The 20381-nt window shown below is 39.5% G+C and overlaps 1 protein-coding gene across 1 annotated transcript in view; it reads left to right on the top strand.

Annotated features, from left to right (window-relative positions):
• The window catches only part of ITGA4 (integrin subunit alpha 4), a 222208-nt gene that overhangs the window by 175952 nt on the left and 25875 nt on the right, over positions 1 to 20381 (top strand). The window contains exons 17-19 of the mRNA XM_082260232.1: positions 6440 to 6516; positions 17577 to 17724; positions 18440 to 18538. Of these exons, the coding sequence (XP_082116358.1) occupies positions 6440 to 6516; positions 17577 to 17724; positions 18440 to 18538 (324 nt within the window). The remainder of the gene's footprint in view (positions 1 to 6439; positions 6517 to 17576; positions 17725 to 18439; positions 18539 to 20381) is intronic.

Below are 20381 nucleotides of genomic sequence, written 5' to 3'. Positions count from 1 at the left end.
GAATATTAACCACTTAAGGAGGTTTTACCCCGTTAATGACCAGGTCATTTTTTGAGATACTTTAAAGAGGAAGTAAACCCTCCTCTGCAAGTTGTACCTATAGGTAAGCCTATAATAAGGCTTACCTATAGGTACTGTAAATATCTCCTAAACATGTACCGTTTAGGAGATATTTACCTTACATGCAGCAAGTGACATCACTGGCGCATGCGCTCTGAAGGAACGGCCGCTGGTGCCGTTCCTTCAGAGGCCCGTGCCTTGACCAATCAGATGGCCGGATGCCGCGATATCGGAAGACGGGCGACTGGACATGTCGCCTGTCATACAGGTAAGCGGGCGGCACGGCGGGGGCTCGTTCTAAGGTAAGTATTTCATAATGAGCTAGTATGCGTTGCATACTAGCTCATTATGTGTTTCTCTTTCAGGTTGAAAAAAAAAATGTTATTGAGTTTACAACCTCTTTAACTGACAATTGCGCAGTTGTGCGACGCTGTACCAAAATAACTAATGGCATTTTTTTCCCCACAAATAGAGCTTTCTTTTGATGGTATTTGGTCACCTCTGCGGTTTTTATTTTTTGCGCTATAAACAAAAATATGCGACTATTCTGAAAAAAAAAAAAAAAAACATTTACTTTCAGCTATAAAACATTCCCAATAAGATAAATTAAAAAAAGCCTATTTTTTTTATCAATTTAGGCCAATATGTTTTCTGCTACATATATTTGGTAAAAAATCACAATAAGTGTATATTGATTGGTTTGCGCAAAAGTTATCGCGTCTACAAACTAGGGGAAACTTTTATGTCATTTTTATTTATTTATTTTTACTAGTAATGGCGGCGATCAGCGATTTTTAGTGGGACTGCGACATTGCGGTGGACAGATCGGACACCTAACTGACACTTTTGAGGGGATCAGTGACATTACTACAGTAATCAGTGCTAAAAAATTGCACTGTTATTGTACTAATGACACTGGCAGGGAAGGGGTTAACACCATGGGGCGATCAAAGGATTAAATGTGTGCTTAGGGGATGCTTTCTAACTGTGTGGGGGGTTTACTTACTGGATGAACACAGAGACCTGTGCTCCTAAACACAGGTGCAGGAGGAACACAAGATCCCTTACAGCAATCTGCTGTGTTTACTTAGGCAGACCGCCGTTCTATCTCCATGGGGAGCAATCGTGGTTGCCCGGCGGACGCCTGCTGATTGGCTCCCTCTCTATCCCCCTCTCTGGCAGCGCGTGTGCACCCCCCCCACTAACTGCTACATGAAACGAAGTACAGGTACGTCATTTTACATAACAGATCCTACCTGCCCCCTCATAACTACGGTGGCTGGTCGGCAAGTGCTTAAATAAAAAAAACCTAACAAAGCGTATTTTAAATCTATTCGCAAATCCTAAAGCTGTGTCATCTATACTAGTTGCCAAAACACAGCCCTGCAACTATTATGAGCAGCTCTTGTTAAATGTCATCACTGAAAATAACTGCCGTTGGCAAATAACCACGAATACAGCTTAGTAAGTTGAGGTTCATGTCTTTTTACATAGATTTGCTACCTCTCCTGGTTAATGGTTCCACTTGAATCACACCTTTGGCATATCCAGTCAATGTAAAGTGGGTAAATAACAAAGTCTTCTTTATATTTGTATCAGTCTGGAGTGTTCTGTAATGCAGCGTGCAAAGTACATTTCCTCTTCCTACATCACTTGCTGAACCTAATCAAGTATAAAACATTGATAAGGTCACGACCGTGACATGAGGTGTCTAGCACTTGTGTTAGTCCTTAAAGCGTATCTAAAGCCAAAAACTAAAATTCATAGTTAAAAACATCGCCTGCATTCCCTTTATGCTGTGCATCCAGCAGGCCATATTAGGCAGAGAATGGACTTTATTTGGGTGGCGAATTCATTTAAAATGGGTGTGGTTCTACGAGAGGAATATCCAAAACCAAGTGAACAATTTAATTTAAAAATAGTCCAGAAGAAGGACAGAAATCTAGCTAAGAATGTATTTTTCATTAGTCAAGCATAATTTATGTATTTAGTTAGCTAGCTACAACTTTTAAGCTGGCCATAAATGACTCTGTTGAATCAGATATTAAACCAAAATAGGCTATATGAGGGTACCTCTCCCATAATTGTCAAAGAATAAAATTAGAGCCTTGCAGACTTTACTGGTACCACAGAAGGACGGTTGGAACAAAATTGAGAGAAACAACTTATTTATTACAAAAACAGTTTAAAACATTAAAAAAAAACATGAAAATTAGTGCTTAATCGAATAATACAGACCATACAGTAGAAGCTGAAACAATATTTCTTTTCTATATATTGCTAGAGGTCGACGCGTTTCATAAACATTGCTTCCTCAGGACCACATTGTATTGACAGCAAAGAACATTAGCATGAACTTCCTAGAACCCAATTAAAGATGGCGATGTGCTGTATGGTGCCGGATAGCGATGTGATGCATGGCGCAAGATGCAGGGCAGCTAGAAAAAGTGTGATTTAATTATCTTAATTAGTAATCCCCAGGAAAAAATCAGCACAAAAGGCAAACGAAGCACCATATCAGGATGTCCAATCCCCCAAGAATATATTACAGCTTGTAATTAGTTATTTATTATACACTGGTAGCCAGAAACAATATATCCATTTCTCGCAGGCACTAGTCGGTCTTATAGGTACATATTCACAACAGGGCTGATCAGAAATGGAAAACCATCAGCAAATATGCAGCAACTGTGTTCCGAATAGTATATCAGTGCCTGTCCATATTTAAGGCTGCCTCGCTGTAGCCAACTATCAGCAAGCATGCAGCAATTGCATATCACCATCCACAAACACTGCACTAAAATCGTCCATATTTAAAGCCAGTTTTGGTGCCAAAATGAAGTCCAAACACTGCGCCTTACCTAATTACCACCAATTAGAGCCAGTAACACCTGCGTCCTTCATCATCTTCGCTAGACTGTATACATCTATAAGGACAGCATTCTGGAGGTGATGGTGCACGGGAACTGCAGGGGAGGGAATCAGCATATGAATGAGTAATTTACTTAAGAATATCGCAATATTTACATATGATTAATATGTACATATTGTTGCTTTCATATGTAAATTATCTGATTCAACTGTATACACTGTAACATGGCAGAGGTAGTGACAGTCTCAGGCATCATGCTGTGATCTTGGGACAAAGCCCCAGTTCTGCAAATAACATATCCAGTACTGCAGTGGCTATGCTCATTCATCCAGTGCATGGATAGAGTGAACCATGGTTGCCAACCAGGCTGGACTTCAAACATGTTTCTGTATTCATCTCTTTTACATGGGAGATTGATTGATTAGTAGTTTAAAGAAAAGAGAAGGTTGTTTGTGCTTTCTGTAGAGCTTGCAGAAAGTGAAAAGGATACTGCAATTCTGGCAAGCTCAATATGTATTTTTTGCACTTGCGGAAAATGTTCTTAGTCTCAGAAAAATAAGGCAACTAAGGCATCCACAAAATGTAAGGACTCATAAGCTGCAATATATTATATTTTTGTTAGGGGTCTTAGTTATGCTGTAAATTTATCTGTGTCCCGGTTCCTACATCAAGACTATACATGCAGCCTCAACATCTCTCCAAGTCTAGATTAAGTTGAACCGCTTCCCGATACTAATCCTCTCTTCCTACTGTAAATAATATAATTTAATAGATAACCTGTGGACATTTGTAGAAATGAAATATAAAAGAGAATGAGTATGAACACTAACCTAGGATATGAGACTGTAAAGTATGTACTATGTGATTTACTGTTAGAATGAATGTAGTGTGTTATTCACATTATTACCAGCAGCCACTAATTGCTTGGCATACATATATGATCTACATAGGTTTGATAAACCAGATGGCTATATAATACAAATTATGTATTAATCTATATCTCCCAGGAAACAAGGATCTGTCAATTACAATCCTAATTGTTCAGTGCAGGGTGGGCGTTTTTATCTTTTTTCATTTATACATCTCTTAAAAAATAAATGTATTTTCAAAAGATTTTTATTAATTTATATCCTTTCATGGAATTATTCTTTAATGGTTTGCCAGTACAAACCTAATTTTTTTGCCAGATGTTTAGCACTATAGAATAGGTCTATCATTGGGTGACAATCATTTGAAGGAAATAAGGGAGGCATTTATCAATCCTGTCACAAGACAAATCATAACTAAATGGTGCAGTGAGACGCATTATTAGACAGATTTACAGGGTACAGCCTGAGTCCTAAATTATTTTTTTGCTGCTGTAAAGTCCACACTTGCGACTGAGTTAAAACTGACTCTGACCACTTCCTAACTATGTCTCTGCTTAGAGTGGAAATCTGTCTTTGAATGTTGCAAACTGTCACACTTGGCTGTCCAGGAATACAGATGCACAGGTCCATTACCCTGTTACAGAGACTTTACTGAAGGAGACATAGCCTGATTTCTGTAACATGGAACATGATTTGGCATTGCTGGAAGATTGGTCAAAGCAGTGGAAACTGCAGTTCAATGTTTTTCAGTGTAAAATAATGCACCTAGGGAAAAAGAGTCCCCTGAGTGAGAACAACATTGGGGGTACAGTGTTAGCCAGCACTACAGAAGAAAAAAAATTGAGGGGACTTATTTCAAATGATTGCAAAATGAGAAAACTGTGTGAGCAGACAGTGAAAAAAGCAAATCGAATCCTAGGATGCATCACTGGAGGGGTCACCAGCCTGAGGAAGGAGGTTCTGATTCCCCTATATCAGTGATTCTCAACTCCTGTCCATGGGACCCACTAACAGGCCAGACTTTTAAGTATTACCTTGGGGAGATGCAGACTAGAATACTGCAATCATTGAGCAACAAATGATATCACCTGTGATGTCTTTCAGTTATCTTGAAAACCTGGCCTGTTAGTGGGTCCTGAGGACTGGAGTTGAGAACTATTGCCCTATATATATTTTTAGTGAGACCTCATTTAGAATACTGTGTCCAGTTCAGGAGACCTCACTTACACAAAGATTTTAATAAGATAGAACAAGTCCAAAGATGGGTAACAAAAACAGTGAAAGGTCTGGGGGATAAAACATATTAAGAGCGACTTCAAGAACTTAATATGTACAGTCTGAAGGAAAGAAGAAAGAGGGGAGACATGATTGAAACCTTTAAATACATCAAGGTAGGTGAATAGGGTTAAGGAAGGCAGTTTTTCAATATGAAACCAAAATCAAGAGCACAGGGACATGACATCAAACTAACTGGAGGAAAGTTTAAAACTCATCTCAGAAAGTATTGTTTTACTGAAAGGGTAGTTGATGCTTGGATCAAACCACCAGCAGAGGTAGTGAGACGGTCAACAGTAAATGGCTTCAAACATGCTTGGGGCAAACATAGATCCTTAGTTGCCAACATTTGAAAAAAAAATTCAGGGACACTTTGCAGCACAGCTATCAATTACTTAACACACCAACTTCCCTGAAGCTCTGCCCACTCCACATAATTAATCTCTGCCTACTTATCATCAGATTATAGAGTCTACTCAATAAAGAGAGAATTACAGGAAACTGAAAAGAGAATTTTAAACTTGAGGCCAAAGTAGCAGAGTTGGAATAATTCTATTATTCAGCTGCACTACTTCTGCCTAAAGTTTAAAATTCTCATTACAATTCCCTGCAATTCTAAAGTGTCAAATGTACTCAGGTGTGACCATACAAAAAATGTAATATGTAAATATAAATAAAGTGCAAAGTGTAAATAAGTACATTAAGTAAGTAAACGCAAAGTGCAAAATGTAAATAAGTACATTGCCGAGACAATGTAAATTACACGGGACAGGCTCCTATTTGCCGGGACTGTCCCAGCAAAACGGGACAGTTTGCAAGTATGTAGATCTATAGTCAGACAATAAAGTTAACAAAAAAAAATGCGAAGACTCGATGGACTACTCAGTCTTTTTCTGCTTTTCTGGTGTCACTTTTCTCTGTTTCTATGTTTTTTATTTGCAAGTACTTGTGTTTAAAATTAGCATTCAAAAATCTTAAGGAGCTGTCAGAGGTTATTGCATGAAATAGACATTTACGCCATACATCTTTGCTCATGTATCTGGGTGTGGATGAAATAAAGATGCAATCTTCTAATATTATCCTGTTATGTTGCTAACTAGATGTTTTCTTCCTGTTTGCGAACTACTAATATCCTCCAGTGTGCACCAGTATAAGATATTGAATCCGACTTTAGAGCAAGTAGTGGTCAGTTATGTAAGAAGAATGTGATATAAACTAAATGTTATAATAAAGTTTGTAAATGTTTTTGCAATGAAATTAATTATATATTCCTTTTAAATTTTACCTTGGAAAAACATGTCTATAGGTTACATTTTCTGACTGTATGTGCAGCTCATGCAGTGCTTTTGAATTCTATTTTCAGGTTTCCTTTGCAAGATACTGTGCCTTGACAAACTGCTCTGCAGATTTACAGATCTCAGGAAAGGTTTCCTTCCCAGGGTGAGTTTAGATAAAGGGAATCGGCTTTCAAAAATAAATTATTTTCATGACGGATTAACCCAACATTTCCTTTCAGCTGTACTAAAGAGTTCTTCATTACCTTTTATTCTACCTTCGCTATAAGCAGGATTTCATAAAGCTTCACTCTTCAAATACTGTTTTTTCTACTTCTGGCTTCAAGCCATTTTCATGATTTCCTGGTTTTACCTTTGAAACATGGAGTTGATAAACACTGTCCACATGGGAAATGCCACAGATGACAGACATTAGGGCTGCGTGGACAGCTTTGGCCCATATCTATCAGCCCATGCAGGGAAGTACATGGAATGCAGTCTGTCTGGGTATTTCGGTCATTCTCTTCTTTGTTAGATAAGCAGCAATCCTTGAGGAATCAACCTCTGACAGTGGAGAAGAGGAATGCTTGATGGTCAGATAAAAGCTCAGTTTTTGTAACAATTTTTTAAAATATTTTAATCTGGATTGACTAAGGAAAAATTAGGCTGGCCATACACGGTTTGAATCTCAGCCTGGTTCAGCAGGAACGGGCCGAAAATCGAACCATAAATGGGCAGGCTGAATTTCAAAGCTGATCGATCAATCAGCTTGGGTACTACTAGCCCGCTGGACTATAACAGACACTAGGGATAATCGCTGCCCCTCCCAGCGGGAGAAGACAATGGCCCGGCAGGAGGGATCCCGCATGAGCCCTGGGAATTGAGTGAATTTTGCTCCGTGTATGGCGGGCCTTATGCTCTGTCATGTTTTTATTGCTGTCCCCAGTGACATTTACCCTCACTTCTTGTAACCACTGTCACCTCTCCAATCAGATAGAAGCAACAAAAGCACCACTTATAGTAAAGTGGGAAATGATTGCAATCTTTGGTGGATGATATTGGCTGTTGCTGTTCTCTTTCCCAATAATAACCATTCCCTGGTTTCTTGTTCCAGTGTCACAAGGACAAGAAATGAGGTGGGAAATTGCAGATTATAATTAATCCCTGACACAGTATCTAACCTACTCTATCCAAAACAAAAGAAAATGTTTTGGCTTGAGGGACGGTTCACACTAGGAATGCCACAGGAACGTGTTCTTGTGCAATCACATGTGGTTCAGTGTGGTGCGATTTTAGCCCATTCATTTTTTAATGGCCTGAAATCACACTGCACCTCACTAAAAGTAGTGCAGGCAAACAAACTGCATTTGTGACCTCTGTTTGGGGTGTCGTTAACTTAACATTGACACGCACTGCCGATTGCAATTGCAATGCATTTTAAACACGGTGGGGGGGGGGGGGGGGTGGGGTTGGTATAACCCAAGCCCCTCCTCTTAGTCTTTGTGGGTAGCTTTCTGAGCAAGGAGTTAGAGCTGTGAAATTGAAATGGAGTGCATAGCAAAGCTGGTGCTTATCATTGCGTGCCTGCTTAAAGTGATTGTAAAGTCTCTTTTTTTTCCTATAAAAATAACAAATATGTTATACACGCCTGCTCTGTCGCTTTGGATTTGCACACAGCAGTCTGGATCCTCCTCTTCTCAGGTCCCTCTTCGGTGCTCCTGGCTCCTCCCTCCTGTTCAGTGCCCCCACAGCAAGCAGCTTGCTATGGGGGCACCCAAGCCAAGTCACATTTCCATTCAGACACGGAGCCCTGACCCGGCCTGCCCCGGTCTCTCTCCTGATTGGCTTGCTAACTTTGATTAACAGCAGCGGCAGCCAATCAGAATGCATTAAGATAAAAAACATTCTGACTTTAAAACTCCTTGGAGATAAGATTAAGGGGGGTTTTTTTCATAACAAAAGTGGAGTTACTCTTTAACTTCTCTTACACCAAATTTAAGCCCCCATACACATGGAGTGAATGTCAGGCAACATTGGCCGGTTCAATAAAAACCAACCGACATTTGGCCCGTGCGTATGCCACACTGTCCAACAGAAGCTGGCTGTTTGGCCGGTCTCTGTCAGAAGAGTGTGCTGGAAAACCAGCAGCCGACAGGCTCCAGATCAGAGCACTGATCGGAGTGTTCTGGCGGGGTTGCTGTTCCCCTGTCAGAACACAACAGCTCAGCGGGGGACATCGCTGGACTAACATCAGAGTGTTAGTACAGCAGCTCCGACTGGAGCAGACAATATTTATTTTCGTTCAATCCAGTGTGTACCAGGCATTAGGGCCCCTGCTGAAAAATATTAAATGCATTTCTCTAGTAGTCGCTAGCAGAGTAGAGGAATTCATTTGTATAAGTAATGTGGTGAAACAAAGTTTACTTTCCCGACTTCATCAGCAAGAAAGCATAGTAAGAAATTTTATAGAGGGCTGTGCAAGTCATGAAAGTTCCACTCTGCTGGTGAAACCATAATGATTTTAGGCCAATTTTTAAATTTAAAAAAGTGTATTTTACTGTAGAATCCCCTTAAAATAAATATGAAGAATGATTGAGTGGGAAGTAATTTGTAGCACTATCGGTTATCAGTCAATTAGCAAGTGCTAACATCCCTGACATTTGCAGTCAGTGTAGGCTAGCGATATGCTACTTATTGAGATAACACATTCACACTTGCACAGTATCACTGTTATCAGCCGAATATTGCTAGACTAATGCTGTTCGGACAGAAGAGGATTAGACTTAATTGAAAAAGGAATGTTATCCCATGCTTATCAGAAATATTGGTGGCAGCCTTTGTTCTTATTCTAGGATATTGTAGATCGTGAAAGGCAGAATATCACCTTGTAATTATTTGATGCACAGCTGTAGGCAGAGCCATTGAAAAGTGGAGCAGCAGGAAGCTGTCACTCACAGTTGCTGTTTGGGGCCCTGCTAAGCCCAAATCCTGGCCTCCCAAAGTGCTAAGCTTGGCTGTCTGTGAGATTGCCTGTCCTCTGGAGGTTTGTCACTTGGACAAATTTGTAAGAAAAAAATCTGTTTGTTTTCTGTACTGATGCTTTAGCCAAGGATCTTTAACATTTTGCAACAGCTATGAACTTCTACAGCAGTTGTAAAGGCTTGAGGCTTTTTACCTTGCATGAGGGTAAAACAACCTTCTGTGTGTAACGGTACCCTAAGACTTCCGATCCAGCGATATGCACAAGAGCATCGGTTTTCCTGAGTCTCTCCCTCATTGGCCAAGACAGCAGCAGGAGCGAGCCTGCTTGGGTGTCCTCATAGCTTTTACTTTTACTTTAAGAGTGCAATGAATACATCAGTTGTTAACGGACACAGTCGTAATGGTAATTCATATTGAAGACTGAAAGTTACGTCTTTTTGGCCTTTTTCTTGTTTGCAGTATATTCATTGTAAGGCAGGCAGATTAATACAGTCCTCATACCTTTACAAATACCATCCTGCTCATCTGGTGTAGAAATGATTGGGCTCTGTTATATGTCTGGGTCTGTTAGCAGTGTTGTTCATTCTGAATCTTAGAAATCCCACATATAACAACATATCAGAGATTGTTGTAGGCAAATTGGGGTCCTTGGGAAGGTGAAAGCTTTGTCCCCCCTCCACCCACCCCCACTTTGATTGTTATATTATGTAATATGGAGAGCCGGGGATCATCAGCTAGCCATTTGTAAAAAAAAAATAAAAAAAAACAGCTTTTATTGTTTCCCAAACAAACAAAACCTCTTTCTCTAGCCAGATACGAAACAAAACAATCCAAACTTCTGATTCAGAAATCAAACTTTTGGCTCACCACCTGTAAACTTGTCCTTTAACCTTGCCTGCCTAAGTGGTTCAAAAGCTAGTTCATCAGCATCTTAGCAGGGTCTCAGTCACAGCAGTCCACCATTGTCTCACACTCCATCTCACTGACACCTGCTGGCTTTTTACTCTTCCTTTTTAGTCTCTCCTTGCAGGTGGGTAAACCCTTTCAGGACCCAAATTCCTGTCACAGTTGGAGGTTCTTTTTTGCACCTATGGTCTCTATGAGCCTTTGAATTCCAGATCCTATACAAGTAATTACCAATCTTGGGCAAACTGTTTTTTTTTCCAGAACCCAGAACCCACCCCCCCCCCTCCATGGGGGAGAATCCCTGAATACTCCTAAACTTCATTTAAATTGCCTGCCTTAAAGGTACCACAACCCAAATAATGGAGAAACATACCTGCAATACATCCCTGGCATCCTGTGTAATTGTTATTGATAGGGTTTGCAATAGACACAGAGAAGTCACCCCATTTGCAAAAATATAGGAGCATGTAGGTTGCAAATGGGCCTTCTGGACATCCACTGGAGCCTAAGCTCCTGTCTAAGTTATCTTGATTGGCTTATTCTGCAGTAGGCACATGTTAAGACTTACAACCAGTTGTTCTTACAAGGATTTAAAACTGAACTACAGCCTTCCCTTGGCAAAATTGAACAAGCTACTCTCCTGTACTGAAATTGCTTACCATGAATTAATTGCACAGTTTTGATCTTCTCACAGTGTGCATTAAAAGCTGTAGCAAGTCAGATAGAGCCCACTTTATTACGTATACAGTCAGTATCATTTAGCACTTGCCTCCCCAGCCTGACTGCCCTTGGTTTGTCCCTTTCAATTATTGGATTTGAGCTATTTCAGCTATGGAGGCTCAGAATCACATGTGGGAATTACCTAGGGTGAACTACATGGAAGCCTGTCCTTCTGACATCCTTCTATCAATGCATTTTGGTATTTGCATAATCCTGCCAGGGGCCAGCTGACTGCTTGCTTAATGGAGTATGCTGAAGATGGAACAGGTACCTTCACCCTAATGCATTGGATTTTGGGCCATGAGGCAAAAAGAGAGAAAAAGGGTGAGGGAGGATTTTCTTGTCACAATTAAAAGCATTACAATCACATACAATTAAAAAGTGTTTTAATAATATATGAAAAAGAAAAACAAATATATATATATATATATATATATATACACACACAAATACAGTACAATAAAATCAAGAATAAAATAACCCATTATAAAGGCTTAACTGTGACTATAGTGTTTTACTAATGCTATTAACCACAACATATAGTTTATTTGGTGTGTACAGTTAGCCATTACTCAACATGTTTTGTAGTATTAACCACTTCCTCACGTTTTCAAAAAGTGGGAGGACAATAATTCTACAAATTAGAATACAGATAAACAAGTCTGCAATTAACAAAATGTACATAAACACTTGTTAAATGCAGTTTTGACAGCTGTAGTAATCACCAGAATGCTGACACTGGATATCAGGTGCACCAGAGATGGAAATCCCAATAAACTGGAGGTCACAAGGTTCCCCAGGAGGAGGAGCCAGGAAAGGCAAAATATAAGCAGATTAAACTTCAGATTTTTTATCAATATTGATAAGTATAGGTTTATAAATGATTTTTACTTAGCTTTTCACTTAAATGTCTTTTATCTCTACATTAAGATAAAAAAACATTTAAAAGGCTGCCCCCCCTTAAACATTTCCTGGAGCCTGATCTCGATCCAGCGCTTTGCCCATTTGCAGCAGCTTTTCTACACTATGTATCTTCTCACAGGAAACTCGGGAGCAGCAGCAGAAGCCATTGGCTCCTGCCAGTGAAATCCTGTGAGGAGAGGGCGGGTGGCTGGCTGAGCCTCGATGTGCGTGTTTATGGAAACACACAGCCCAACTTGGGTTTGAGCCCACACAAGTGCCCCCATAGCAAGCAAGAGAACAAGGAGCCAAGATCGCCAGTGGGGGACACCAGAAGTGGAGGTCTAGGACTGCTCTGTGCAAAACTATTGCACGGAGAAGGCAAGTATAACATGTTTGTTATTTTTGGTGGGAAAAAAATAACCACTTTAACCTCCCTGGCGGTATGATTCTTTTGGATTTTAGGTGCTGAAAGCGGTACCATTATTTTGCATGTAATTCTTGTGAATGAGCAGCCCAAACCAACTGTATACATTTATTATATATATTATATATATATATATATATGTATGTATACATATATTATGTATACATATATTATATATATATATGTATATATATATGTATATAATGTATACAGTTGGTTTGGGCTGCTCATTCACAAGAATTACGTATATATATATATATATATATATATATATATATATATATATATACACATATATATGTATATATGTATATGTATAAATATATATATATTTATATATATATATATATATATGTATATATATATATATATATATATATATATATACATATATTTACATAAAAAGTACAGTAAAACTGCAGGAAAGGGCACTGGGGGGCAATGTAATGTGATTTTATTTTATTTTGAACGGTATCAGTGTGTTTGGTGCATTTTACATTTGAATTTGCCGCCGGTTCCACCCCCCGGCGGACGTCACGTCGCCGGAGACGGAAGCCGGGGCTCGCAGACGATCGGGAGGAAGCTCCGCCGCCGCACACCGCTCGCAGTCTTCGCTGGATCCCGGAGAAAAGGTAAGTAAAACCTCCTCCAGCATCCAGCGATCTTCTTAGCGCTACCCCGAGTGTGACTCGGGGTTACCGCATTTGGCACTAAAATCTAACCCCGAGTCACACTCAGGAATACCGCTAGGAAGGTTAAGGTACTAAGGTTAAAAAAAAATGATCTCCATCAAGTTCATCCTCTCCCAAATCCTGCAGCCTAGGTGCAGAGGAAAGAAAAACAAACTCAATAGGCAATTATGACAAATATTGGTGCACATTTTGGCCAACTGTTTGACCCCTTAGGAGCAGTAGAATCTTAGCTTTTAGTAATTCTAACCCTAAATATATATGGTTATAAGAAAAACATGTCATAGCGCAGCTATTCTTACTGTAAAGAACCTCTTCCTAAACTTATGGAAAAAACTTTCTTATATGTGTAACTGAATTACTTTTATACAGTACTACAAAATCTTCATATCTCCATATCCCTTAGGATTGTATAGGTATAATTTATTATTACTTCATGAATATGTAATTACCAATACAAATACTCACAATTATTTAAAAGTGAAATGGGTGCGCTGATAGATAAATAATTAAACGTAAAGCTGCTACCAAAGATCCAAATACCTGATTTGGAAAATAATAGTGAAATAATGTTGGTCTGGTGCGCTAAACAAATATAGTGCTAATAACATATACCGTATGTGATTCCAATAAATATAGAATAATGTTAATAACAATCATGAAATTGGTGAAAAATCAATTGAATCAAATACAATAGTGTGTATAAATCCAGCAAAAAAAAGTCCAGAGTGCAATGTCCGTGCCTTTAAATACAAATAAAAGTCCTTGTAAAAACTCCAGTAATAACCAAATACAAAAGTTGAAAATCTGATGAAGTGCACAGTGACACACATAGGGTTCCCACCACCTTCAGGATTAGCCTCTTACCAGCAGATAGGGATACGTTGGCGGAATGTATAACACCTTGAAGTGATAGCACCCTGGTACCATGAAGGAATGGTTACACACCTGTACACCTCTTATGTTGAAAACAGATATAACAGCCTCTTACCAGATGTAAATATACACCGGCGTGCGTAAACTCTTATTACAGAATCTTTCCCACCATGGTTACAAGGGATGCCGGGATCTTATAATCTCTCTCCTCTTCTTACTCTCCCCCGCAGATATGCTCATGCAGATATCAAGATATAAAAAGTAGCCAATAGTGCATTATCCCAATTACTTTATTGGTAAAAAACATAATTGCACTTACATATATGAGACGAAAGACCGGCTTGTATCGATCAAGTGCTTGCGGCCGCCTGCAGTCCATAGCTAGTGGTTGTGACGGTGCGGCGCCTCCTCTATGACGTGTTTCCCCCGACAGGGCATCGACCACCCCCCCCGTCTCAAGCCAAGGGTTTTCAACCTTTTAAAGAGTGAGGGCCACTTAAGTGATTTGATAGCTGGTCATAGGCCACAGTAAAATTAAATGGTTCAGAATTTAGAATTTTATATTTGAATATCATAATGAAGACTTTAAACAACAGTCAGGATCATCATTTTCCATGGGAGCAATCCCCGTTGGATGTTTACCCACTATTACAACTTGTGGGTGTGTTGCACTTTCTGAAAGCACTAAAAATGTTGCATTCAGGACCTGTGATCCGGGCTTGCCAACCCACCATCCCAGAGCATACATTTGGGGGCCACAACAGGGGGCTTTGCTGGTCACTGGTTAAGCACCCCTGCTTTAGGCAGTCTTTTTTTTTTTTTTTACTGTTCACACAAGGGTAAAGTCTGTGTGCACATTGGCTTTAGTATATGGCATCTATGAAGGAACAGTGTTGTCATTTTAGGACAGGAAGTGTGTTAGGATTACTGAACACTCACTTCCCCCCCATCTCTGTCACATAGGGAAATCTGTAGGGAATTCTGTAGTTCATAGAGGTAAACTGGGCAGAGTGGATAATTCTGCTTGAGATTACACTGCAGAGTGGAGAGGAACTTGTGAGCAGGGATGATCTCAGACATATTCTGACAGTTTTAACCCATCTGAGCTATCCCACTAGGAAGCTGTCAAAACACACAGTTAGTCGTAAGCAGTGGAGGCATTCCCTGTCCCTCAGCCGTGTGTATACATGCCCATTGTATATGCGAGGCTTTGGGCAGGGGCATGCCTCTTCCGCCTTTGAATAGCTGTCTGATTTGACAGCTTCCTGGCAGGATAGCTCAGATCGGTTTAGACTAGTGTCTGAACATGCCTGATCTCATCCCTGCTTGTGAGCTCACTGGATTTCTGGCAGGATCAATAGGTATTTTTGCACATATTGAACAGATACAGTATAACAAAACATTTTCAAAGCTAAATTTAACAAACCCAAAGGGAAAAAACAGCAGTTTGTTTTTGGGGTTTACATACACTTTAATTTTCTAAAGTCAGTGTAGTGCTAGCCTTGTAATATATTTGTGCACTGCGACCAAGTTGTTGGAGATAATGGTACATGTATAGGAATGGCAAAATAGGATTGATTTGTGCATTGTGAGATCATTTAGGGCTCTTTCAGACGGCCGCTCCGCTGCTTTAGTCCGCTGCGGGACTTTTTTTTTTCACGGAGCGGATGACATTTCTGTCATCCGCTCCGTGTGCCCGCATATCATCCCATCCGTTTGCAGATGATATGCGGACATAATGTAAGTCTATGGCATTGCGGATGTCAGCGGGTGACACCGCTGACATCCGATTTTTCTTCCTTTCCATTTTTTACACGGATGAAAAAATAGGGTTCTGTTCTGTTCCAAAAAACGGAACAGAACTGAAAGGAGGAAAATCGGATGTCAGCGGATGGTATTCCGCTGACATCCGCAATGCCATAGACTTACATTATGTCCGCAAATCATCCGCAAAAAAATAGGATGATTTGCGGACAAGCGGAGCGGCCGTGTGAAAGAGCCCTTAGAGTCTCACTTTAAATAAAGACCTAAATAAACTTTTTTTCCCCAAATCTTAGCTGAAGAGTGGAAAAAAATGAAAAATAAAAAATGTGAAATGTAATTGCTACACTGTTAGCAATATGTTTCTCTCTAATTTGCTGTTGTCTTGGAACCTAGCTGTTTATGCAGTACTTTCACCTTCTGCTGCTTGTGTCTGTGCCAGCTTCTCTCCCCAAGGTGTACAATGAGTAATGCTTTGGTCTCCTGCCAGATCATTCTATAAATGTCACTTTATTTGCATCTTTTCAAGAATTCTTACAGTATTAAAATGAAATAAGCACATCTGCATTTCTCCCTCATATTTTCTCAATTTTTTTGTTTTATTAAATAAAATATCCTAATGCATTTTAATTTTACTTTACATCAACATTTAATTGCATACAGAGCTCTTTGAAATGAAAATAAGGTAAAACAAGCACATTTGTGGTGAAAATGTTTATTGAGGCTTGTTTTGGGGGAGTGATAGACGTAGGCAAGCATCAAGCGTCCATGTTGTTTTAGGCTTCACCAAGCTTGTGCTGATCTCTCTCTCCTTGCAAAGAGGGCTGGGAAATCTTGGCGGGTGTTTTCAGGTTATATTAATCCATTCACCACATAGTGCCGAAGTTAACATCCTTGTGATTTTAGCCACAAAGAATAACTTGCTATGCATATCTCATCATAATGCTAAAGCTAAAGTTTATTGTCAGGTTATGCCTTTCCTTGCATCTATTTTCTCCATCAACATGCTAATCCAATATCTTAATTTGACAGTACAGGACACAAGCTGAATATTCATAGACCCTGGGTTATAGGCTGCTATCTTCAATCATTTGACACTGGTAAAACTTTTGGACTCACCCCACTTGGGTATACCCCTGTAACCCTACCACTACAAGAGTCTTTAGGTTTGAAGTGTCCTGTTGGTTATGGACCTCTTCTCCCTTAATTATAGACCCAGTGATTACTGGGCCTCTTCTTCTCAATTCAATGCAGGAAGAATGTGGCTGGTGGGAGGGACCTGTAAGGTGTTGAACATCTACTGATTCATGCTGGCTGCCTCCCTTGGCCGTTGCTATTTGGCCACCTGAATGTACCCTTAACTTGGAAGTAAGGCTTTAAGGAAACCTGTTATGTGAGAAATATGGGGACTTCCATAACCAAATACATCCAAAGGTTGCTCTGTTGATAAAAAAAGTATTGTTTCCATTAGGGCACAGGTAAATATACTGCTACAAAACCTTTTTTAAAGGAACACAACAAATATTTTTCTCTGGTTTAACTTCAAACTGATGAACAGTAAAATCTAGTTTATATGGGTTACTTTACTCTGCATACTGTGTTACTATTAATGCTGTAACAAAGATATTCTGTCATATAGGAAAAACTGGGATTCTGAAAATTTGGACTGCCTAGCTTTCCCTGGCTTTGGTGCTTCCTGAGTCACCGACTTGAGACAAGTGTGCAGCAGGTAAAGCCAAAAAAAACAACTTGTTCAGGTCAGTGACTCAAAGCATTGAAACCACTGGATCAATATGGCGACCAGGCAGCTAGCCTGTTCAGGAGCAGCCTTTGAATTTCACAAGTTTATTTTTAACTTCTATTTTAGATATAAGTTCACACCTTTCTTATGATTCACACGGAAGCCACTTTGTCATTTGCATCCATCAGAAAACCACTCTCTCTAAATATGTGCTCTGTCTGCAGGTTTGAAAACAAAACATATGTTGTGGTTGGAGGCATGAAGACCATCATGGTTAACATCTCATTGTTCAATGCCGGTGACGATGCCTATCAATCCAGTCTACAAATGAGACTACCCCGAGGACTTTTCTTCACCAAAGTTTTGGACTTGGTAATACACTTTTACAAGTACCAGATATAGTTTGAATGCTCATGTTGTCTTTGGAATAGATATATAGATAGGATCACCTTTATTTTGGAATGTGATATAGGATCCGAGTAGTGGAACCAGAAGCAGATAACATAATTCCATATGCTCACTCCTTCTTGATCCTCCAGTATGGCAACCACTTCTCAAAGAGAAATGAACAGGCTGCACATTAAGGATGTCACTGTTAAAAAAAATGTATTTGAATAACACAAATCCATGACATGTCATCCTACCTGTTATTCATGCACTACACCTTGTTTTGTATGAAAAAGCTTTATCAGCAAAGCCCTTTTCTGGCGAAACTTGTCATAATTGTGACAACAGTGGAACAAGTCTGTTCAATGTGCACTGACAGGGCTGCTTGTAGTCTCCACTGAGTGGGTCATGTGACAGGGTGACAACACAGACTGACAGGGGCAGAGTTGTGTCACTCTCTAATAGGATTTGAACAAGGAACCTCATTTTAAAGAAAGTTGTAATTTAAAAACAAATTTAAAATTACTTTTGAAAATGGGTTTAGGTTTATTTGAGATTTCGATGCTCCTTTGGTGGCAGAACCAGTTTAAACCCCATAGAAATCAAACTTTTACTTATCACTGTGAACTTTGCAGAAAGTAACATACACTGTCACTCTGTAATGTTCTTAAAAACTTGTTTTTATCTTTGTTAATGCCAGCTGGAGAAACAGATAAACTGTGCCATTTATGAGGAAGAAAATCAGCTGACGAGACTGGACTGTACCATTGGTCATCTGTATGTTGACTCGCTGTCAAAGGTATGTGACATATTTTGGGTGGAAGATAAGCTTTATTACAAGGAGACAAAAGTGTTGGCTTATGTACCATCATTTGTACAATCATTTGTATGATCATAAAGTCCTCCCGCCCCTAAACAGAATATTTGCAAGGTAGGGACCCACGCTAAATGTAGTTTTTATATGGGAGATAGATGGAAATGCATACATGACTTGATGACAGCCAGAACAAACCTGAAGTTGTATGTCTAGGCAAACCAGACAGGTAGTATATCTTAAATATTTTGTTTGCTTTGGGTGCTAGCTCCATATTTAATGCTGCTCACCAGCGTATAGAGCAGGGTTTCTCAACCAGGGTTCCATGGAACCCTAGGGTTCCTCCTGAGGTTGCTAGGGGTTCCTTAAGCAATGTGCAATTTCTGCCTCTCAGATAAGTTTCCAATGACACCATTGTTCCTTTTAGCTTCCAATGACACCATTGTTCCTTTTAGCTATCTGTAAGGGGATAATTCTTCCCAATGATGACAAGAGTAAGGAGCATTGACTGTCACACTAATTTGTCATGAGTTGTAGATGTTTAATTTTTAGCAGGGGTTCCCAAGACCAGAAATGTATTTCAAGGGTTCCTTTGTGTTGAAAAGGTTGAGAAAGGCTGGTGTAGAGTATAGTGTTTTTTGCATTTCTCTAAATCAGCTGTGGGTTTAAGGTTCTATATATGGAAATTTTCTATTAATTATTGTTTATTTATTATTTTCTATTGGTTAAACTAAATGGACTTTTTTCAACTTATGTATGTAACTAAAGTATGCAAGCATTAATAATAGCTTAGATAGGTGTGGCAGGGTTGGAGAAGCTGTATCCAGACCTCTGTCTTAGGAAGCATGCAAGTATGGGACACTTCTTGGTAGGAAAGAAAGTTTAATAAAAAATAAAAACTCCAAGCAGGTGTATGGCGCTGCCAATATACCAAATCTTCTGTATACTTAATCCTCCATACACATCTCCACAAGTGTAAAGTGCAAAATAAACAATCTTAAATGTAATAAATAGTGTTGGACTCGTAAAGTGCTAAGTGCAATGATCCTGTGCTATGTGTATTATAAATCAATAAACCCGTGATAAGTGACCCCTTTAGGGTAAACAATCACACTATCAATCCACTTAAAGTAACCATATGCCAACACAAATAGAAATATAAATATAAATATGTAAATAGTGATATACTGATGAAAAGTGGGTGTGGTATATAAAAAAAGTGATAAAAATCATAAAAAATATATGTTGAAAATATATAAAAATATATAAATATATATAAACACCTATATAAATCTGTAGGAGGAATGGCATAAACAACTTTAAATCACTGTAAAAACTAGCAGCAGATGTATAGAGACAACCATAAATTATAGCAGCATTAATCAAAGTAATATAAGAACCAATAGATCATAAACATTTGAAACAAAAATGGATTATGAGTCCATAAATATAAGGTGCAAACAAAGTGACTTCAGTGCAGGTGCATTCAAATGCTGTTTTGAGGGTGCCCGGATTCCAGTGACCACTCTGTGCTCCCCGCACCCTTAGGACCACACTCACCGACAATAATCACCCCTGCAGGGGTATCAGGCCTTGGAAATATTGCCACTGTATCCCCTCTGCTCTCCCTGGGTGGTCTTATAAGTAGGGGTATGGTCCCGACCTGCCCGAGTCCTCTGTCGCACTGTCCTTGGAAACTGGGGTATCCTCGGGTATGTGGGAAATAAGGCTCACATAGGGTAGTACCGTTTAACAAGGCTTTATTAGTATAAAAAAAGGGTACTCACAAACATAAAGAGTCAATCGGCAGGTATACAACTATTGCGGT

This window comes from Pelophylax lessonae (assembly GCF_965119305.1).
Source record: "Pelophylax lessonae genome assembly, chromosome: 6".
Taxonomy (NCBI): Eukaryota; Metazoa; Chordata; class Amphibia; order Anura; family Ranidae; genus Pelophylax; species Pelophylax lessonae.
The sequence above is the reverse complement of the archived record's forward strand: the minus strand, read 5'-3'. Positions and strand labels throughout refer to the sequence as shown.